At 33.9% G+C, this 24,061-nt stretch overlaps 1 protein-coding gene across 1 annotated transcript; it reads right to left on the reverse strand.

The window, feature by feature from the left end:
- Positions 1–3,317: 3,317 nt before the first annotated feature.
- On the reverse strand, positions 3,318–19,329 carry LOC132721157 (amyloid protein-binding protein 2-like). The gene is made up of 13 exons (XM_060705409.1): positions 19,151–19,329; positions 15,232–15,320; positions 12,669–12,817; positions 11,838–11,961; positions 10,803–10,971; positions 9,581–9,670; positions 8,678–8,745; positions 8,044–8,149; positions 6,912–7,036; positions 6,372–6,457; positions 5,530–5,720; positions 4,290–4,455; positions 3,318–3,889 (listed from the first exon to the last, which is right to left on the reverse strand). The coding sequence occupies exons 1-13, from the start codon at positions 19,289–19,291 to the stop codon at positions 3,669–3,671; spliced, it is 1,725 nt and encodes a 574-aa protein (XP_060561392.1). The 5' UTR covers positions 19,292–19,329; the 3' UTR covers positions 3,318–3,668.
- Positions 19,330–24,061: the final 4,732 nt, after the last annotated feature.

A 24,061-nucleotide genomic window follows, 5' to 3' on the forward strand; every position in this document is an offset into this window, starting at 1 on the left:
GTTGACAAATATCTCACAGTGAGGTATATGATATTATTTAAGTAAATTTCACTCTGAAGTAAATTTCACTCTGAAGTAAATTTCACTCAGCAGTATTCCTCATTATGAACATGTATATTTTACTGAATGATAATCTTGCTGTAAAATATTTTTCACTGAGTGGTAAATCACTCAAGTATATGTCACTGTAAAGTATATTTGACTATAAGAGTGTGTAAGGACATTGAGGTATAATTATTTATCAATTTAAAGAGATAAATATGGAAAATTAATTTAATTTTGTAATTGTTACATGTTTCTTTTGTGAAAAATAATGAAATTTTTGGTGAGTGATTTACAGTTAAAATATAAAATATATTTCACTGACCAAATTTAAGTATTTTGCAAGTTAGTAAGTACAACATTTGAAGATATTAAAATATGTTCATAACAATCTATAGATAGCTGTATATGTGCTGTGTTTGTGGTGTGTTAATATATTTCATTAGTTATGTCAATTTTTCTATGTGCAATAAATTACATTAGTGCTACAATGAGTACATTGATTGGTAGCTATTTTTAGAATTTTACAAGCTGAGTTTTGTAGTTATTTTTAGCCTTTTGAGCAAAGAATCTTTATTAGTGTTAGTTGTTTTGCCATTTTTTTACTAGTTTATTTAGTACATTCCATTTAAATATTTTCATTTTTCTTTTTGTGCTTCTCATTTTTTAGAGGATTGCAGGTAAAAGCACTTTGTACTTTAGATATTTATGTATGCATGTTTATAGACAAGGGTCAAAGGTCATAAGGTCTGTGATTCTGAATGCCTGGTCAAACAGAATTTAAGATATTATCCAGAACTAGGAAAATGTGTTTTTTTTTCAAGCTTATCCCTGGTACAAACGAACTTTTCTGTTATAGCTTCACTGTGCAATACTGTTCACAGTAGATAAGTCAACCAGTTGCGCATACATACCATAATTTCTGGGACACTTTTCATTTGGAGGTGGGGCATTGATCAGCAACCGTATTGTTTCTTAAATTTACAGTACTAGGTTTTATAGTTTTGTTAACATTTTGCAATGCATTAAATATTTGTTTTTGTGCTTTGATAATTTAGTTTTTTATATTATTTGCTGCCAATTTCTCGTGTTTTTTGCCAAATGATCAAAAATAAAAAAGTGTTTGTTTTATTACATTATATAAGATTATAAAAAATTAACTTTTTAATGGTTTAGTTAAGCTAAATAAATATGGGATATGGTGATTAGATGAGCATGGAGTAAAGTTGCATTGATTAGTGTCTGTGGACAAAAAAAAATGCAGTGCATACTTTATCTCAACAAATCTGAATGAAAAGAAATGAAATTTCACTAGAATTACTGATATTAAACGTGTCTAACTGCGCATATTGCATTAGAATTACTGATATTTAATGTGTCTTACTGCACATATTGCATCTAACTTTTCATCCATTTTCATAGTTATGACCATTTGTTGTTTAGCACTTTTCTTTTCATCAGAAGTAATTGAGAGACATTTGTGTGATATTTCATCGGTCATGTTTTACAGCCAAGTTCACAATCATTGTCATTAAAACTGCACATACATTACATAAATGAACTCAAACTACAGTTTATATTAATACAATCATTTTTATAATAAACTTCATGTTCATGATAAAAGTTCATATTAACATTTTATGAAAGTCTACATTAACATACGATAAGACTCCTTTCTCATTTTTGCATTTGTGTCGTTAACAGTAATGTTCTTGATGCCAGTGTGCTTAAATAATTTTTTTTACAGTGTCAAATTTATAAAATGTTCATAGCAAATTTAAATTTAATTTTCAATGATGAAATCATTAAAATTCCACCTGTGACAGATGACCTTTATATACCAATGCAGCTAGAATTTAACATGAGCAATAATTCTTAACATTGTATTGTTAATTGTATTCAAGATAATTGGTAGTTGTATGGTTATGAAATTATTTTAAACTTTGGCTTTTATTGTAATAGTAAAAGCAGCAATATTGTCTTGCCTATGTCATCAGTATAGTTAGGCCAATCTACAATACTGTGCAGTCTGACAGGTCGGACAAGACCTTATATGGTAATGCTATCAGCCTCTATACTATAGGCAATCAGACCCTATACAATAGTCTGATCAGTCCCTATACGGTAGTCTGACCAGACCCTATACGGTAGTCTGACCAGACCCTATACGGTAGTCTGACCAGACCCTATACTGTAGTCTGACCAGACCCTATACGGTAGTCTGACCAGACCCTATACGGTAGTCTGACCAGACCCTATACGGTAGTCTGACCAGACGCTATACTGTAGTCTGACTAGGCTCTATACTATAGTCTGACCAGACTCTATACTGTTGCCTGCTCAATCAAGGTATTTCAATCTTTAACCTTTAACATGCTGGTATTAAACCAGTATGGAGCCTGGTCAGTCTGTACATATGTTACCTGTCCTACTACAAATGTTCATCATGATATCTCACAATTGGTAAAATATGGAAGTTTTAAAGAAATTCAGTAGGTCAAAGGTTAAATCCCTTATGATGATGAGGAACAATCAGAATTTGAAATCAAGACCAGTCAGTTAAACATACTCAGCAGTATCTAGTTTATATAGGTCTGTTGCATCCTCCAAGAGGCTATTATTGATTATTGATGTTTTTTCGCATGAAAATAATGGTAGTGTTTTTTTATAGTAACAATAATATGCATGTGATTTAGTGTTGTATTGTTAAAGTATTGCTATAAACTTATAAAAAATAATAAATAAACTTAAATGTACAAATGCTGTGTTATTATTTATTAATAGGATTTACAATTTCTTCTATTGTCCGACAAATGAATTTCACAGAGTTAAATTTTAAAGCCCTCTAAATCACTATGTATTTTATTCTTCTCAAGGGGCATGCATACGTATATTTAACCACAGCCTTTTGTCAATGGATGGATATGGAAAATAGGGGTTTTTTTTCTCTCAAGATTTTAATGTACCTTCTGTAGATCTATACCAATAACTTGTGTGAAAAATTTCAGATAATGCACTGTGTTTTTCTAGAATGATCATTTAATTTGTGTAAAATGACCTAAAATGAAAAACTTTAAAGTCACAATTTGGACTAAGAATCAATATCAATTTTCAATCTTACTTTGAGTATATGTATTGTAATATACCTCTGTTATCTTTTCATATTTTTCAATTAAAGAACATAAGAATTTCAAATTTTATGTTTTTAGGCTTTTGGACTTCAGTGGAGTGCCTTTAAATCTAGTCCAAGTTGATTTAATGAAGAAACATAAATATTTTATTTTGTATACTTTAATATCATTTGTTTAGAGGATTCCTCCTCCTTTAAGTGTACATACATCACAAATGTATATGTTAAATCACATAAATATAGACACAAAAATATCCATTCACAATATAATGTCATATAATTTAATTTCCCTAAACATTAATTTGGCTTGTCCCTTTTACCCAAATATACTCCATGCTACAGATACTTCACAGCTGAATAAAAATCATGGATAAAACATAATCTGCATTATATACTCCAATCTTTTTCTCACAGCATTTTTTTGCGTCATATATGAAAGAGCCGGCCTTGAATTTAATGAATTTAAAAAAAAAATGCTTTAAAACACAATTCTTCATTAAAAATATGTAGTCACAAGATCTTGTAAAGTAGAAGTCAACTCAAACTCTAGGGGTTTCACTTGTATAGCATTGTTTCTATGACGAATTCCGTTCCATTGTTGGAGAATACTGGCATACTGATCTGCCATGTTCTGGTTCCCGACTTGTCGATAAAGTCTTAACAAGCCCCGGTAATCATACTCTAGTCCAGAATAACCTTCCCCAAATAGCTTTTTCCCTGAAAGAACATCAAAAATATTCAAAATCATTTTGTGTTACTAAAAATAGGATATGTTACTATAAATAGAAAGCATGAAACTATTAATAGAAAAGTATGTAACTATAAATAGAGAATGTTGCTATTTATAGTCCTGTTAAAGCAATTCTGGTATATAATAACTGCTTGCTGGTGTCTGATCTAGTGTCCTGACCTATTTTTCCCCTACTTATTTTATTGGTGTCATCAACATTATCCAAGGAATAAAGAAGAAAATCTTCTAACCTTTACAGGTTTTTACGTGTCAGGTCTTCTTCGAAAGACAGACTTTGGTCCTATAAGGTTTGATAGATATAATATGTTGATCAGGTTGGGGTATAAAAAACATAAAGCTAAAACTGCAGAAAACAACAATAATTACCTATTTCAATGGATCTAAGATAGAGCTTTTCTGCTTCATCATATTTATCCATATCATAATTATACAATGAGGCCAGATGTCCAACAGACAGAGCCACCTCGTAGTCCTCGGCCCCCAACAGTCGTTCCTTAATGTCTATAGCCTGAAGGTGCATCTGCTCTGCCTCCTGAAGAGAAGAAGACAAAACATAAGCCAATGATAGTGCTCAAATCATGTCTCAAATAAAACATAAGCTTAAAAGTTATTTAAAGTGGCCTTAATCTTTTATTTTCTGTTTAGAAAAACAATTCTGTGTTGTTTCAAAGTGGCCTTAATCTTTGATTTTCTGTTGGGAAAAACAATTCTGTGTTGTTTCAAACTAAGTATTTCAGTAATTTAATCTTGGAAAAGTGCATCATATCACTGTGAAGCCTTCTTCAAAGCAGTGTCCAGAGGATCTTTTTATTAAGTGTCAGTGAATTTTTTGTTTCTAAAAATAGGGAAAGAAATGGTCCATTTAATAACCTAAATGTAAAGAGAAGACTAGAGGTATTGAGATGTTTCACTTTCAAATTTCACTTTCCACCTTAATCCTTTCGATTTGCCAATTACATGAAAAGATTTATCTAAATATAACATACTTAACATTTAGAAAAGCTAAAGGCCGCTTTAAGGAAGCTTATTTCAACCATAACCAGGCTGTATTTAGGTATTGTGACTTGTCTTGCTTAAATCAGAACTGTCAATTATTAGTTTGGGTTATTAAAATAAAGAAAAACAAACAAATATTCAAGCATAATGACTAACAAAATGTTACTAGACCTCAAACTACAAAAACATGTATATCTTAAGTATTGTTAAAGGGTTTTTTTTTTTTGCTGAGGTTTTTTGACATGAAAGGACTGGAAATAATTTTTTGAGATTAATGCTCCATTTGATGTAGGTCTTGACCAATAACTCGTGTGCCAAATTTCAAATCAATTGCTCACTCAGTTTTTAATGGACAATTATAATTGTTAAAAAATGACCTCAAACTGAAAAGCATTAGAACACTTGTCACTCAAATCTGGCTAAGAATATCACAAAAATATGATTTTCGTTTTATTTCTGAGTATATTAATTTTCTGAATCATCTTTTGAATATTTTTTCTATTTTTATTGCCTCAGCTGATCTATGTCTGAAAATCAAATTTTAAGTTGTTAGCTTTTGGACCTTAGTTGCATTCTTTTAAAGCTATAAAGTGATAAAAATTCAAGTTACCTCGAAGTTATGCATTGACTGATATAGGCGACCAAGATTTCCATAATGCTTGGCAGTCTGTACGTTGTTTTCTCCGAAAGCTTTCCTCGCTAGTGCAAGTGACTGTAAATGTAGTTCTTGTGCCTCAGTTAATAACTTATCCTCCACTTCTTTATTGTGACTATCTATTGCTATTTCTTCTAGAATTAGAGCTGTAAAAAAACCCAAACAAACACTGTTTTGTTTGCCTTAAAAAGCTGAAATCTTATTTCAAAAGACGCTATCTGGTATTCGGCAAAATGGGTTTTTCCCAGCTAATCTGTAGGTACAAACTAACTTTTACCGTTATAGCTTCACAGTGCACTACCCGTCACAATAGATAAGTCAACCCGTTTCACTTATTTTCAAACCTGTTACTGTAAAAGTTTGTACCTATGTAATGAGCAAGGAAAAACCAAAATATTCTTAATTCCAGAGTAAGTCTATTGCTGGCAATTTCATTTTATCACCTTGGAAACCCAGGGTCCCAGTTTCCTTGACCTTAGAGATGGTTAGATGAATTGACAGCCAAGATTCAACATAAATATGTCTTGAAATTGGTGTAAAGAAACAAACTAAACAAATAAACACAACTTATTTCATATGAAAGTATTCTAAATATCTTACACAATTAATAACATTGCATAATATACATGTAGTCAGCAACTAAAACAAACCTCTTAAAGATATAATGTCTTAAAGTCCAGTTTTTGTTATCTCTTCTTTTCTGATCAACTGTAAAATATAAGTTTTGAATTAACTGTGGCACAAGTTTTTCATATAAACTTTAACCCCTGTGATTAAATACAACATTGAGCACATACCTTTGACTCTCTTTGATGATGACAGCATGAGATGGTCTTTTGGCAAAATGTGTTCTAGGATTTCAATGGCTTTTTCAGCATGATCCCTAGAAAAATTGGAATTAATACATGTTATATGCCGATTAAAGCAATGTGCCTTCAGATTCATGGTAATTTTCAAGACAATTTTGAAAATGTTTTGAAAAGTAGAATATTGTGAAATGAACAAGAAAGTACATTTAATTTACACATCGCAAACAGCCTGTACAAATCCATCTTAGTTACCAAAACAAAGTCAATATATGCAAAAATAGCCCTTACTGAATTAGTCACACAGTAGCAATATGGTGATACGTTAATGAAATAAAATGCATTTCTTTTCAAGGAAAAAGAATTGTATAAGTGGCAAAATCATAACTTTGTTCTCTAGCACTAACCATTGCCTGTTTATTAAAAGAAATAAATCAACCAAAAATAGCACCCATATATTTAAACCTTATGAGCTTAAAGAACTAAAGTTTACTGTAAATAACAATGCAGGAATATGTACAAAAATCTCACTTTGCATCAGTAAATCGTCCGGAACTATATTCTTGTACATACGAGGCATAAGATAAATCTTCATGGGCGACAGCTACGTGTAGATTGTTTCCTCCAAAAACAGCTTGACGTATATCTAATGCATTCTAATATAAACACATGAAATATATTGTTAATAATAATAATAATAGAGACAGGAAAGCAGGTTGCTTATTATACAGCTCCCTTTTGGCTTCTATATGCAAAAAATAAAACAAGTCATAAGTCTTAACCTTTAACCTTATGAACTGCCTTGCTTCCATTTTTGGAACTGGTCATTATCATTTTTAGAGAAATCAAGATAAAAATTTATATTTGGTCAGCCAACCATATTGAGCCTGGTAAAGACTGTATGTTTGTTTTTTGGGGGGGGGGGGGTTTACGTCACATCGACACAGTATAGGTCATATCGCGACGTTCCAGCTTTACTAGTGGAGGTGGACCTCAGGTATCCTTCCGTGCATTATTTAAAAAAAGACTGTATGAATGTGCAAGCTGGCCTGGTTCTATTCTAGTGGCTAATCACATGTGCTTCAAGGAGGTAAAGGATTAAAATACATTTTTATCAAATCCTTTTTTAAACAAAAATATTTCATAGTGTACAAAAAATAACAACAATTTTAAATGAATAATTTCACTTAGAGGACAAAAGACCTACAAGTTAATGTGTCATCCTCTAAACCTTTCAATCATAAGTGTCAAGTGTCGGGTGGCAGCTGTAAAAAGTTGCCCCATACTTCACTTCAGTGTTGTTATATTATTTTCAGGTCATTTGGGATCATTGATTCCAGCACTGATAAGTGTTTAAAATTGAGTACCACTCAAGACAGTGCTAGGGGGTGCGAGGGATGTTGCACATTTCCATTATCCCTCATGTACAGACTCAATTTAACTGAGTCTGCAATTTTCATGTAAATTTGCTGTTATTAATGCTTCCAAAGGATCACACTTTTTCCAGATTTTTATACCATTCTTTGTGTATAAAAGCCACATTTCCTCGTGTGACTCTAACACTGGTTAGTCTAAGTACTGGACTTGGTGGAAATCTTGACCTCATTACTTTCATAACAGCAAAAATAATCATGTTTGAAGTATGCTAACAATGTCAAGTTACCTGATAAACCTGTACAGCAGCAGCTATTGAATCTACATTGAGTAGATAGAAGCCGTAATCTAATAAAGCATCAGCATACTTCGGGTGATGGCAGCCAAAACATTCTCTGTAATGAAATAACATTGTTATATTATGTTAAGAAATAGTCAATTAGGATTTACTGATCAAAAGCAAAATATTACTTGTGTACGGAAAATGAAAAAACATAACAACTTGTTACAACTTACATAATACATAGATTCATCATAATTAGATGAGAACTTTATAAATACAATACAAAACACTAAAAAACTCTTTTAATTCTATGGTAAAAATACATTTAGGTAAAAATACATAATAAATTTCAGATACTTTCCAATATATACATGTATATATCATGGTGATTTAATTACTTTATCTCACTACCTTTTAGTTAACTAGTAATTTTACTGTATTCATAATCTGTGTACTCCTTATCCCGTATGTTTGGTTTTTCTTTGTAATTTATTTCCAAAGCTCCTTCCTAGTTACATTTTGATACTCTTGATTTGCAATATAATAACCTTGCTTTTAACAATAACAGCAAGTCAATTGTATAAACAAAACATACTTTCAAGGAAGTTAAATATTTTTGACAAAATTCACCATTACTTACCTGGCATAACTAACAGCATACTTGATCAATACTTCAGCTTTACAAAACTCTCTCTTTACAACACAAGCCTTGAAATATAAAAACAATTACTCTGTCATACAAGTAACATGTATGATCAACAGTGAACTGTTTATTTTTGTTACATATATTTCAGCATTTAATCAAATTTTTTACTATATTATATACAAATGATCCTATCCCACATTTCTCTCAACTTAAATTGTGCTTGTAATCAAATAAAATTCAGCATATTACTGCTGTAAGTCATACATATATATATATACACTGTTCGGGTATTACCTTAACAACTCAACTGATACTTATACAAAACATCCCGGAGGCACCTAGTAGTGCATCTTAAGGCTGTAAATCTTATAGAAATATTCAGGTATTATGTCAACAACTCCAATGAAACTAGTACAAGATAGCCCAAATGTACCTACGGCATCAGCTGGCATCTGAGTAGAACCAGAAATGATCTACAGTGTAACCTCTGCAGAACAACCCTCTGTAAAGCAATTACCTCTGTACAACAATGGTTTTTTTTTCCCAAAGACTTCAAAATAAATATAACCCCTTAATAGCAAAAACTCTTCAGTAAAAACCAACCTCTTTGTCTGTCTCCCAAAGGTTGTTACTCTGCAGAAGTTGTAATTCAAAAGCTATGTGGATTATTTACTCAAATGTAAGAATTCAATATCCAATTCTAGAGAGTTTCATATAAGCTTTCTGCATGATCCTGGTTATAATTTATATACAAAATTGTATTGAACACACTGAAGAAAAAAATTGTTTATTCTAATATGGAGACAAGGATCATGTGGTTCAAAATTAGTGATTTAGGTAAGATCTTTTGGAACCATTATATATGTGTACACATAGTATAAACTTTTGTGTACTTACCTTAGAACACTGCCTCAAAATATCAACAACAGCCTTCTGTGGTAAACTCAAAGATAATTCTTTCATTGCCATGCCACAATGTTTGAATGCCTGTAAAGAATGTTTAATGATCATAAATTATGTATAAACCATGGGCTACCATCGTCAGCAAACCATGTTGATTAACATGTTATCAAGCTGTGGATAAAATTAATTGATTTGTGCTAATATACAGCAACAGGTGTGTAAAATATCAACCAATAAAATTGCGTTTAATGCCATTTATATTCTTCAAAGCAGAAATGTTTGTGTAAATATCATTTTTTATCTAGGGACTGGGAGAGGAACTATATAAATTTTCTTTCATTTTAATCCCTCTCAATTTTATGTTACAATTATATACATGTACATATAAAATGTAATATATGTAAAATATTGAAATAAATATGTTTAAACTAAAGGGGAAAGTAAAAAACTTGCAGTCACAGTCAATTTTCAATGCTTTTTTGCTGGAATATAGAACTTCTCACAAACTGAATTTAATTGGTTTTGTCATTGGTTTTATTCCCTCCCTGAAATCCTGAGGCAACAAATGAAATATCTGTCTTTGACACACCTCTAATTGACTGGATATAGACCGAAATTCCAACAGCTGATAAATGTTAATTGTTTGGCAGTGAGTATCAGACGATGATGGGATACATAACATGATACTTATATTATTTCTTGAAAAATTTCTTTTTAAATTTTCAGGCTTAATTGGAGAGCATCTCTTATTATTCAAGCAATTTATTGGTCAATTAACCAGAAAAGCTAATTAGGCAGATCAACCACCAAGATATGGCTAAAAATGTGTAAAAATTGGCATAAAAACCAAAATAGAAAAACAATGATGAAATTATACCTTTTTTCATAGAAAAGAATTTGGCTCCTAGTCATGATTCAAACCCTACATGGTCAGGTTCAAATGATGCATATCATGAGTTTTTAAACAATAGGCTACTTTAAATTCAGGTTTATTTGTCTTAATCCTTATCCCCCTAAATATATTTGATGGACTTGTCCATTCTTTAATCTGGACAAAACCATTTATCCTTTTTATGGATTTTTTTAAAATCAGTACCAACTGAATATCAGTGCAAACCACGATCAGACAGAATGGATAATCCGTCTGATTTTGATCTTTACTGTTTGCATGGGTATATTATGCTGCCGACAACAGGTTAAAGGTTCAAATACTCACCTCATCATACTGGCTCTCGGCAAAGAGCAGGGCACAATATTCTGTGTACAATGTTGCTTTGTTTACACTGGTTCCATGCTCATCAATCTTCTCAATTACGTACAAGGCATCTTTACATGTGGCTTTAGCCTCCTGATATTTACAGTTAGAATTCTGCACATGTAGTAACCTAAAAAAAGCAAACCCAAATAATCTATTTTAATAAATTATCTCAAATGGTAAACAGAGGCTGGATCCATAATCCAATTTTCATATACATGTATTCAAGAATTGGAAATTCAAAAATCACAATGTCTTTAAAAGTATTATTTAGTGAAATAACCAAAAGGAAGCAATTTACATATTATCAATGGCACTTACCACCTACATAAATTACGAAAAAGAGGACAAAATATGCAGCCAATACTGCGTTAATAACGCAGTAGAAATACTGCGTTAGTAACGCAGTAGAAATAGAGTTATAAATACTGAAAAAACAGTCATTAATCGCACATAACATAGTTACAATATATAAGCTCAAAGAAACATGAATAAAAGATGTTTGTACATGGAAATGCCCATTTTCCACCTTAACTTATTTGATTTGACAATTATATGAAACAATTTACCTAAAACCATCATATTTAACCTTAAGAAAATCTTAATGAAGATGTTTATAAATTAACTAACACTCTTAAATCATAAGTTTTAAATAACATCTTTGACACCAGAATGCTTTGCACATTTTAAATATCAAAATTCAGGAATAGTTATCTACATTTGTATTCATATATCAACAAATATTATTAGGTTTCAAGATTTTTGACAGGTTATATTGCCCTTTATAAATGGTTGCTTGGAAAGCAGCACAGGTTATATTGCAAACAACGGTTCATATACAGCCATATAATCAGTCAGAAATATTGATAACTAACTAGTAATACAGCAAGCATTCTTTTAAAGAGGAAAAAGTAAGAAATCTTCATAAATTGAACGTTATGATTATCCAATGAAAAGGGATGTTACAAACATGCAGTATTATAAATACATATATACCTGACACTGCACTCCAAGGATTTACACATACTAGGAACTGTAACGTCTATCTGACATACACTCAGACATGCCTTATATACCTTCTCTGCATCACTAAACCACCCTGCATCACTGAGAAATCCTCCTGGAAAATCAAATTTATACAAAATATTTAGTTATACCAAATATTCGTTATGAACCTATATATTTTATTATAATGTTACGTTATGTTGTATATGACCTTATAATTGGAACATACCTTTTAAAGATTTGCTAAGCAGTCAAAAACCGTATTTACAGGTCACTCTGTAAAAGAGTTCTTTGCATATTCTGAAAAGCTATCTTCCAAGGACAGACAAACTCAATGATATTTCTTATGTACTGGATTAGCAGTCACTATTTTAGAATTTTAAATTGGAAATTGTATGTACATGTATATAATATTAAGTGACTCGATAGGCTCAGTACTGTTAAGTTTAAATTAAAGTAGTGTAAACTCTAGTCAAGCAACTTATATTAGAGATAAACCTGTCAGGACATTATGCAACAAGTTAATTGTACTCAGCTAAGGTAACAGTTATTTGTGTATTAAAAAATTATTTATCTAGATTTTTGTTCACATAATTATAAACTTTGGCTTTTTCTATAACTATGATGTGTTTAACAGGAGCTGTCCGTAAGACAGTGTTCTCGACTATTGTAGGTATTTGCTTGTGACTATGCATTATTTTAGTGTAGCAATTGGATACTCATCATAGCGACTCAGCCAATTTGCACAGAATTTGTAAAAAGGTCCATTGATAATTATGAACAAACCTAAAAATATTGTATGATAAAATCTGAAAATCTTACCTAATGCAAAGCCTAGCTGTATTACTTTATCTTTTGATTGTATATCTGGTAAAGCCTGGTACACTTGACTTGTAAATGCATCAGCCAGTATCTCGGAGACTCTTACACCATGATCCATCAATGCTTGAAAGCAGTGGTGCAACAAATGCCTACAATTTGAATAGATGAAAATTTTATTTTTCGCTATAAAGGATTATTTTAAGACTATTATATATGAAAGAAAATAATTCATTATCAGTGGCTCAAATCCAGTTCTTGTAAAATAATCATACCACAGGCACTTATCAACTTAGTGAAATAACAGGTTAAGTCCTTCTAAATTTAATAGGAGTTAACCAGTTATTGCACTAAGGTGACACACTGTCTAAAATCAATCTCTGCTATAAGGATTCATGTTCAAACAAACTTTAAAGCCTTTAAATTTTGTTTTGAACAGTATTATTATTATACTTCACTTTAAGTGTATTAGTCTACAAGTCAATTGAAGGTCTGTAATACAATGAATAATTATGTTGATAGTATTGGGTATCAGAAATAACAACGAATCAGATAAGAATTATACATGGATGTTGTTGGCAAGTGTGAGATACATGTACATGTGTACATGATCCGATATCTCATATATTATTAATATAGCAGGTAATAAATTGTTTTAGAACAATATATTATTTTTTTATCATACTAATGTTCATACAAATTACAAAATACAATTCCAATATTATCAACAATTATTTTTTCAAGCAACATTAATAAGAATATCCAAATGATACATTTCTATTGCTTTTATCAATATTTGAAATACTTGTGAAAAATTGTGCCTTATAATTGTAGACCAATTCACTTTAAGGTTCAATTCAACTGTGTTTGATATTCCTATAGCTCCCTTAAACAAGAGGGCCATGATGGCCCTGAGGTCGCTCACCTGTATATAGCCCCCCCCCCCCCCCCCACCCCCAGGCCAAATTTTTACCCAAGGGCTTTTATTTGTTTATTTGAACAGACTTGGTAGACACCAATAAGAAGATGTTTCATGCTAAACATCTGAGTTCTAGCTCATTGGCTTTTTTAAAAGAAGATTTTTAAAGTTTTTACTATACACATATAGTTAAAAACAATGACACCCCTGGGGCAGGGCCAGTTTTGACCCCCGGGCTTTTATTTTAACAAACTGTGTAGATATTTACATAAAGATGTTTCGTGCTTAATATCTAAACTCTAGCTATTTGGGTTTTTTCAAAGAAGACTTTTAAGTTTTTGCTATACACATAAAAGGAAAATCAATGACCCCCCCCCGGGCGGGACCAGTTTTGACCCCAGGGCTTTTATTTGAACATACTTGGTAGACACCCATTAGAACATGTTTCATGCTAAATATCTTAGCTCTAGCTCTTTGAGTTCTTTAAAAGAAGAATTTTTAAGTTTTTACTATATGCATATACAATATGCATATAGGGAAAATCAATGACCCCCTGGGGTGGGGCCAATTTTGACCCAAGGGCTTTTATTTGAACAAACTTGGTAGACACTCACTAGAAGACGTTTCATGCCAAATATCTAAGCTCTAGCTCTTATGGTTCTTTAAAAGAAGATTTTTCAAGTTTTTACCTATATGCATATAGGGAAAATCAATGACCCCTCGGGGCCGGGCCAATTTTGACCCCAGGGCTTTAATTTGAACAAACTTGGTAGACACTCACTAGAAGATGTTTCATGCTTAATATCTTAGCTCTAGCTCTTTGGGTTCTTTAAAAGAAGATTTTGTAAGTTTTTACTATATGCATATAGGGAAAATCAATGACCCCCTGGGGCGGGGTCAATTTTGACCCCAGGGCTTTCATTTGAACAAACTTGGTAAACATTCACTAGAAGATGTTTCATGCCAAATATCTAAGCTCTAGCTCTTACGGTTCTTTAAAAGAAGATTTTTTAAGTTTTTACTATATCAGTATATGCATATAGGGAAAATCAATGACCCCCGGGGCGGGGCCAATTTTGACCCCAGGGCTTTTATTTGAACAAACTTGGTAGACACTCACTAGAAGATGTTTCATGCCAACTATCTAAGCTCTAGCTCTTAGGGTTGTTTAAAAGAAGATATTTAAAGATTTTTCTTTCGGTTGCCATGGCAACCAGAGTTCTGCATGGAATTAAATTATTTGAACAATTTTTAAAGGTGACCACCAAAGGAACATTCCTGTGAAGTTTGGATGAAATTGGCTCAGTGGTTTATGAGGAGATGTCATTTAAAGCAAAAGTTTACGGACGGACGACGGACGGACGCCGGACGGACGCCGGACGAAAAGCGATCACATAAGCTCACCCTGTCACTTTGTGACAGGTGAGCTAAAAATTGTCAACCTCCAAGCTTACTCAAATATAGTAAGAAGAGTATTTATAGGTGCAACATACAATGCACACGTATGCTATTCATTGACCAAAAAAAACACAAGAATTCCTGCTTCTTGATTTCTGTTTGAGACTAGTCATGTACCAATACAACAATAAGTTGACTGTCAAAATGCTAATAATTATATTTAGAGAATTTTCAACTGACATACAATACCTCTTGTCATTTACTTTAAGAACTTTTGCAAAAGTATCTAATTCTGAGAATTCCATGCCAAGTTGACACAATCTCCCTTTGTTGTATAACTGCAAAACACAAAGTTTTTTAATATAATATTGAAACGATTTATATATTATATATAGTTTAACTAGAAATTAAAAACACAAATGTTCACAATGAGAAAGAGTGCAAACTTATATCAAGGTAGCTCAGTCAAACTGCAAGTAGAACAGTCAATACATAATACACCCATAAACACTTTCAATATGATCTACGTAAATAACCGAGGTATATCGAGTGAAAAATACGAGTTGCTTCCCTTATCTTCGAGTGAAATCAATACCGCTTATGCTAATACAATGCAAAATAAGCCGTTTTAAACCGCTAGTTTGTTGTGATTAAATGTCCGATTTTAAAATGTATTACACCAATAGAAACCTTTGGATCTTAGCTTCATCACAGTATAAACTTCAACACATCTTTAGACTCCAAAGTATTTAAATTAACTGTTAAACCTACCATATGTCAGACCATTTTACATACGATTTATACAGTGAGATACGCAACCCGTTATCTTTACTCGAAATACCACTGGTAAGAATAGCTCGTCGTCTGCTAGCTTTTAAGGTCTTCAGCTTACCCGTTTATATACTATGACATGACGTGAACGCTGTAGACAACCCCGTAGGGAAAGTCTACCAATAATCGTGCGCTGGTATTCATTCATCCAACATGCCATAAAGTAAATTGAAGCATACCTTGATAAAACTATATATAATCTGTTGATAAGCCAAGAACGGACAAATAAAAATCTTATTACTAACATAAACTACCTAATAGTTTCCGACAGGTAAAATTCCGGCACTTGGCCACCATATTGCAAAAATGTTTGACCACTTGATTGCGAGATTAACCTTTACGAACCCATGTGCTTCTAATATTTTTATAAATTACTTTTCTTAAAGATATTGAAAAAGGTGATTTACTGACTTTTATATTCAATAAAATCATGTTTAAGTACTAAAAAATTAATGAAAATAAATTAAAACATTATCTTAAATAAAAACATCGAAATCATGTCAACAAAATGTTCTAAATATAGTACTCGACTCAATTCAAATCGGTTCCCGCGAATGACGTCATACGAGGTCTCGCGTGGCACCTAAATGTCATGGACGACTATAGTCGGCGTAAATTGATGTTTTACAGGAAATTGGCAATTTTAATGACGGTATTAATATATTGATACTTTAATTTATTGGTATAGAACGATATTCAGGGCTCTACAAATTTTTTTGGAATAGAGTTGTCCAGGACAACTGACCTAGCAAAATAGAGTTGTCCCATAATTGACCACAAGTGTCCAAGTCTCGGTTAATGTTCAGTATGCGTAGTATGTATATCCAAAGAAGAAGTAAAAACAATTAATTTTTTAATATTTTTAAGTTACATTTTGTATTTCATTTAGTATGAAATAGAACATTTTGTTTCAACTGAAATAGTTTTGATTGTTCAGCCCTCTTCCCAGGTACCTTTCAGCACTGTTCAAGTTCAATAGCCTGTGTAGGCCTATATGTTTTGTTTCAGTTTTATTTTTTTTCCTGAATTTATATCCTTGATATTGAAAATTTAAGTAAAATTATTTTAACATGAATCTAGTTAGCCATAGCCTTTCTCAGTTTCCACATTTCACATTGGACATGATAAATAAGAAAAAGACAGTCATTATTACCCGGTAGGGAAATATAAAATATGATATTCAAATACTTACAAATCTCATCATTATTTATCTTAACATTGTCAAAGTCCTTTTGATTCATAAGTAACAAAAGATTTTTAATATTTCTACTTGCTGCAGAGCTTTAAACTGATTAAAACTGCCTCACGATTAATATAAAAAAAATCGGCATCGCGAAAATATGTGACAAATGAAAAAATTTCTGTTTTCCTCATAAATTATACTATTTTGACTATTGTATGTTTGAATGCATTCATAATAGATGCTTTATGGATATTTTAATATTGTTTTCCACTTAAGAATTCATCAAAAAGCCTAAAACAAAAAATTCCAAATTTGCAATTCACGGCAAAAATTACTGTCTGCTTGTGTCAATATATCATCTTCAAAGACCAAGTCTGTGACTTATTAATGTTTTTGACATGTCTATAATAATGTTGGACTTTGTCTTTGAGATTTTTATCAAACATTTAGTGTCTTATATATTTTTATTGCCTATGGCAATGTAAAATTAATCAGCGTAGCAACTGCTGAGATTGATTGCCTCAGGCGAAGATTACCGGCGCACCATGCTGTGAAGGGTCAAATTAATAAACATAATTTTACAGTTGTCCAAGATAAGCATCTGTCAAAATTTGACTTGTCCGGGACTAACTTTCTGCTTATAGTCAGTTGTCCCAAGTGGTTTTAGAGATGTCCCGGACGTCGGACTATAGGATTTGTAGAGCCCTGATATTAAAATAACAGTTTTATCGAAAAATGCACAAGAATTGATTGGGTCAAGTGTATTTGCAAGTGAAAAATAAGAATAAATCAACTTATGTTATTCTGGTTAGGTTTTGTAACGGGTCTAATCCAAAACTTTAATGCCGCATCTGATGAAAAACAAAAATGTTAAATAGCGGCGTATTAAGTTTTGGAAGCCAGAACTAGTCGTCTGCTAGTTCTGAGAGTGTTTATCGGTGTATTCAATAATTGTTTAGGCACGCCTTGTCAAAATGTCCTTGTGTAGAAAGTTATTTTAGCACCATGTGCTTCACGTAAGAATATTTAGGTTCAGTTAACACTTTAATTTTTTGCAAAAGTAAAAATCTCCATATACTGATAAAGGTGCCTGCTATAATGTAATAAAGTCTAACCAGACCAGTCACCAAAATGCCTAGTCCAATAGATTAGACGTTACAGGCTTGTTATAGTTTTATGTTGGTCAAGCCTGACGTCTAATAGTTATTGCTCATAAACGCGTAACATTTTGAAAGAATTAAAAAATGTCTGTTGACTTGCCTTTCAAGCTTTATTCAAAAGCTTATCTTCTGTTCTTTCAATTGCATGGTCTATCATTAACAAAAACTTTCAAACAGTGCACTTATCAATTAAAAATAAAATATAAATAGCAGTCTATTTCGCTCATCGGCCATACTGGTTAAGTAAAGCGTTTTACAGATTGATTCCAATTTTTTAAACGGAAAAATATATTCGAACACACTGGCGGTGCATGGGCAATTATTTCGTTGAAAAAATATTCCGTTAAGATTGTTCTGACTCATTTAAACGCTTGCATTTGAATTAGCCAATCAGATTTCGCGCACTGTATGGCGGCCATTTGTATATCGGACTTACAAGGAATTAAAATTAAATGAGAGGATTTAATCATGACTTTTCGGACGTGACAGTTCAATTATTTTGTTAAAAGGTATTCATTTTTTAGTTTTGTTCATGAATAAGTCAAAATTAATGTAAATACACGCTGTTTTAATTGTTTAAATTCATTAGATCTAAATCGATGTCTAATGTCATTTTTTTTGCTACAGTACACGATTTTGTAAAGATCTGTTAAGACCTAACGTAACATGGAAAATGAAAAATGTAAAGTATCAGATTAATGAATGATAAATATGAAATAGGTTACGTATAGGTCTTATAATCAGATAATTAGGACTACAAAATGCCCCTCCCACTTTCAAAATGCATGCAGGAACTTGAAATTCTGTCAATAATAGCAGTTAAGTCCTAATAAAAACAAAAATTCAATATACAGATGGAATATATTTTTTAATTGGACATTACTGCTGTAACTGACAGAATTTCAAGGTCCTGTGCAAAATAATTATGAAAATGTCAAATTATGAGCTGTCAAGTGTCAAATTTTGTCATTGAATCCACGTCAAAGATACTTACTTTATAATAAATATCAAACTGGACATTTTCAGGTAAAGACTTAAGTTCCCTTCTATATTTAGAATATGTTGTAACTATTGCAGAAACTGCCATATTGTATAAAGAATCTGGAACCCATTCTAAGGCACAGGCGGAAGCCATATTGAATTCCTAATTTTTGTTGAAGTTGTCTCCCTTGTCTCGAGGTACGTTAAACGAACTGAACGTGTTTACACGAAAAGTTTAAGTCTCTTTTATGAAAAAACTTAGACTTTTCACGACTTTAACAGTTCTAAGCGTAGCTTATATTAGACATATCATAGGCACTTGGTTTCGGGATAAAAAGCCTTTTGAAGGGTTTGTAGGACTCAAATTTGATTGAATGTAACGATTTTTTAACGTAGATGTCTCGATTCTAAATTCGACATTTTTCCGATATTACTAAAAAACACGTGTTTTAAACAGAACCCTCGCACACCTACTTCAATAGGAAACAGCCATGTATGCCAGCCTCTCTGTCTACATTGGTTGGTTGAGTAGCTCTGTATACTTTGCTTTTTTCCCCTCGTAGGCCTCTTCACATTTTGTCTCCCAAGGTACTGTTAACTCGATCATGATGAGTTTCTTTCCTTTCTCAGACCACAGTATAATATCTGGTCTTAAGTTGGTCTGGACAATACTTGGAAAACAAGCTTCTTACCAAGATCCACCTCCATGTTCCAACCTGTTGCGCCATCTAGAATTGATGGTTGGTGCGGCGACTGTGTCTTGGCAGTTTCACCCGGTTTCACAAAGTTGATGTGACAAAGCTTGGGGTTAATCCTGCGTTCCTTTTTCCTTTCACCTTCAAGCCAGTCAGCCACCTCCCTAAGGACGTTTGTCATGACGCCACCTGTACCTTCCTTGTGTTAGTAAAGTGGAACAGGAAGAAGGACATGCTCCAGAGTGTCAGGAACGACCGGACAGGTCACATGCTGGATCCGTTGTAATCCCCACCGGGTGGAGATTAGCTGGGGATGGGTAAGAGGTCGTGAACTGACCTGATTAAGAAAGGGATAACCGTTATAGTTCATTTACTTCCATATGTCTTCCCAAGTCAGCTTCCTGTGTATGGTGTTTCCATGTAGTCCATGCTCCCTGTGCTCCCATCTCTACTGCTCTGAGCCTGTCTTGCACTCTTCCTCTGCCCCCCTGACTTCTGACTTGAAACCATGGCACGTCTCTCCTTCTTGTCTGCCTGGTTCCAACAGGGGTGTCTTGGTAGCACCAATTCCCTGTCGTCCCACAGCGGTCATTCCCACAATGTCCTTGAGCTTAAGTGAGCTTTCAGCCTGGTTAACGGTCTCTGATGCTGACCACTTCCTGCCTGTACGGTATACAATCCCTGCTTCCGGATTTGCTCATCTGGCGGAATCTCTGAGGGTGAGCACCAAATCTTGTCTTCGCTGTCTTGAATTCCCTCTACCAGTTTGAAGAAAATGGGAAGTTGAAGCTGATTGCTTTTTCCATACAGTCCCTACACCGGAAAACTGGGTGGTATTCCTAACCACTTGCGGAGGTGTCTGCTTGTAACCCCTCTCTAAGGCTTCAATTTTTGAGCTTGGTATCTCACACAGCATCATAGGCCAGATTAGCCTTGGAAGTAAGGCATGCTGGTATAACCAGGCCTTTGAACTTCCCAGGGAGATTGCTTTTGTCAATTTTCTTAAGCCCCGTCTTCCACCTGGTTTTCTAGCTTCTTGACATTGTCCACCATCATGCAAGCTTGCATCAAACCACTTCCCTAGGCACTTGATTGGACTCTTAGTGATAGATGGGATATCCTCATTCTGTACTCTGAGAATGAACCTATCTGTGGTTTTGCCATTTTTGATAATGAGAGATCTGGACTTGCGGCCTTGAATTTCATTCTAAGCCCATGAAGCACATCTGTCAGGGCTTTAACATCCATCTCGCCTGTACATAGGTGGTTGTGGTGAAAGAGTGAGGTCATCCATGAAACCTCGACTGGATGGCAAGTAAATCCCTGAATCTGTCTTTGTCCACCGAGTCTCTCTTAGAGCAGCATTGATTGAGAAGGAATTCATTCCCATAATGAAGAAGTACCACGGAAAAACTGTAACATTTTCCGGTTTACAAAACCTTTCTTCAACTTCTGCCACTTTGGGTTCAGCTGGTCCACCAACAGAGGTGGACGGGAGGTTTGATAACCATCCAAGAGCCCCTTGATGACTTTCTGGCCATGGTTTTGGGACATGGGTAGTGTCGGAGCGGCTGTGTATATCAGGCATGGTGTGGGATGGAAACCCATATGCGTTAAGCTTAGATCAAACCAAACTACTGTGCAGGGTTCTTTCTTCCCTGCAAATTTCCCCTTTCTTATTGAGCTTGTGAAATTAGGCTTTGTGTTCTACAAACAACCTGGAACCCAGGCACCCTCCCTTCTGGATGGAGGTCCCGTTGATGTTAACTTGTTGGATTTGAGGTAAGAATTGTAAGTCTTCCCTTGCAAGGATAGCAAAGGAAAAATCTTTCCCTTCAAACATTTGAGTAATGAGATGGTTTCCGGAAAATGGTTGACATTCTTGGAGGTTCCTTCCTTGGGAAGTAAAAAAAATTCCCTCTGCTTCCTTCCAGGCATCTTTGGTATTTCAACCTTTCCTCCAAAAACCAAACCTTTTTAGAACCTTCCATAAAACCTTTTCAGTAGTCGTGGGCACATCTTATACACTTTGTAAAGGATGGCGTTAAGGTCCAGCGAGCAAGAACCAAAATTTTGGCTTTTCTTGAATGACTTCTTTTACCTTCTCCCCCAGGGCTGGCTCTGTAGTTACGAAGTTCAATCTCTGGCTAGTGCTGGCTGGGTCTATGCCGTTCACAAGTAACCTAAAATAACATTTGGGCCATTTTCTACTAGCATCGGAGTGGGTTTCCTGAAGGTATGTTTCAACCTCTTCCAGCGGGGCTTCCAAGAACACCCGATCGCTCTTTGTCAAGAAGATTCTTGCAAAACTTGTAGGGATTGGCTGTAAACGCGAGAGCCATTCTTTTTCTTGGCTCTCTCCCGGGCCTTCCTCCTCGTATTTTCGGCTTTCCGCAGGGATTTCAGCTCTGCTCGTGCTGTGTCTCTTCAGCTGGGATAACCCGAGTCGCTCTAAATGAATGAGCTTTCTTGTATCTTTGCTTCAGCTGACGAGTTCCCTCGAAGGTTTCTCAATACGTAACTGCCATCTGTTTAGTTTTGGGGCCTCCTTTTGGTACCTTTGCTTCCTCAACTCCATACCTTTCTTTTGCTAAGAGTTATCGAACTAAGGTGTAGCTTCGGTTCCCACTGGTCCTTGCATGGATGTCTCAAGGATAGTATCGACAGGTTCACCGTTCTAGGAGTTTCAAAATATTTTTGTTGATCTTTGGGCCATTTAATCCTTTGTTTTTTACTATTGGTAGCGGTCTAAGTGTTATCCAGAACAGCTATCTCTGCTTCTTGCTGCAATGTCCCTGGAAATCTTAAGTAGTTCTTAGGGAGGGTCTTTTCTTCCCACCTCTGGTCTGGGGCTCGGTGTTGTCTCGAAAACGGGAGTTTAAATATGGGTTGAATCCGGATTGGGGGTTTACCCAGGGCGTTCACTAAAGTAAACCGACTAACGCTGTTTCGGGGCCTCACACGTTGACAACCAGTCTGCCTTGGTGGATTCGTAGACCTCGTTGGTTCTTGCAGACCTTTCCGCATTTGCATGTAACTGTTGTTGCTGTTTTCATTGTCGATTGTGCGGGCCGCGTCGATTCCATAAAATCCGTCCATGTATATCTGCTGGCGAGTGGGCCCACCGTCATACGGTGTGGAGGTCGATTGCTTCCAGCTTTTCTCCTTTCGTCTCAGCCACAGCCAGCTAGACGCGCGCTCTGCAGCTTGGCTCAGTCTCGGGATAGTCCCACGTCTATTGTAAGCCACCAAGCTTACAAGCTTACTTTTAAGGGTTTTTAGCTAGTGTGAAAACTAATAATAAGAAACACCATTAACGTTTAAATAATCTCTTCTGTATTGATGAAGATAACAAATTCAAGCTTATATCATCTTCAACACTGTTTTTCAATAAATAGGTCCATTTAAATATACAAAGATTTGAGAAAAACTAATTCAGTGTAACTTATATTTTTCGTGTGCGTGTGTTCCTTACTATTCGTATGTATTGACACAAACAAAAAAATCAGCCTAGATTAGCATGGTGGTTTTGAAATATAACAAAAACGTGTATAACAGTAAACGTTCGCTACTGTCGCTTTAGCGTTTCTTGACTTGTAACGTTCTATATTAACATGTAATTGAAAGTTTGGTTGTAAATTAGATCAAAACATTCATAGATGTATTAACAATGTGATTACACATTCACTTGACAAGATTTATATAATACATTGGATATTTTTAACTTCCACTTTATTTAATGTCGCCAAATGTTGTCATGTTCATTAAAACCTTCGTTAATCCATTTTTAATGATAGGAATTTTATTCCAAAATGGGCAAAAGAATCACGCATGTAATGTTAAATGCCTTTATATGACCATCACAAAATATCGGAAATAAAATTAACATTAGAACTAGAGTAGACCAATAAATCATAATTTTCTCCTAAAAATACATATGTTGTTTGAAAAGTAAATAAAAACACCTTCGTGACAGCGTGTTTAAATCAAAATATTCTTTATTCCTTATAATCCGTGATGTTCCTGATACAAAGTGCCTAATATAACAAAAAAATACGAGTGATCTGTACAACATTCATATAATATTTTTGCACTTACGAAAGCAAAAACATGCGGTAATTTAAACCTTCGATACATAAATATTCGTTACCCTATTACAAATGCCCCACAAATCGAAAAATAGAGTAATTGGTTCATAACTATGACGTCATTGCAATCTTTATTTTATG

Source organism: Ruditapes philippinarum, unplaced genomic scaffold, assembly GCF_026571515.1.
Source record: "Ruditapes philippinarum isolate M1 unplaced genomic scaffold, ASM2657151v2 ctg13264_1_1_1_1, whole genome shotgun sequence".
Classification (NCBI taxonomy): domain Eukaryota; kingdom Metazoa; phylum Mollusca; class Bivalvia; order Venerida; family Veneridae; genus Ruditapes; species Ruditapes philippinarum.

Excerpts from the sequence above, each read along its gene's own strand:
- LOC132721157 (XM_060705409.1), bottom strand. The coding sequence starts at position 19,291 with ATGGCTTCCGCCTGTGCCTTAGAATGGGTTCCAGATTCTTTATACAAT. Across the intron at positions 8,150-8,677 it reads TATGCTGTTAGTTATGCCAG|AGAATGTTTTGGCTGCCATC; the intron begins GTAAGTAATGGT and ends ATTTCATTACAG. Across the intron at positions 4,456-5,529 it reads AGTCAATGCATAACTTCGAG|GAGGCAGAGCAGATGCACCT; the intron begins GTAACTTGAATT and ends TCTTCTCTTCAG.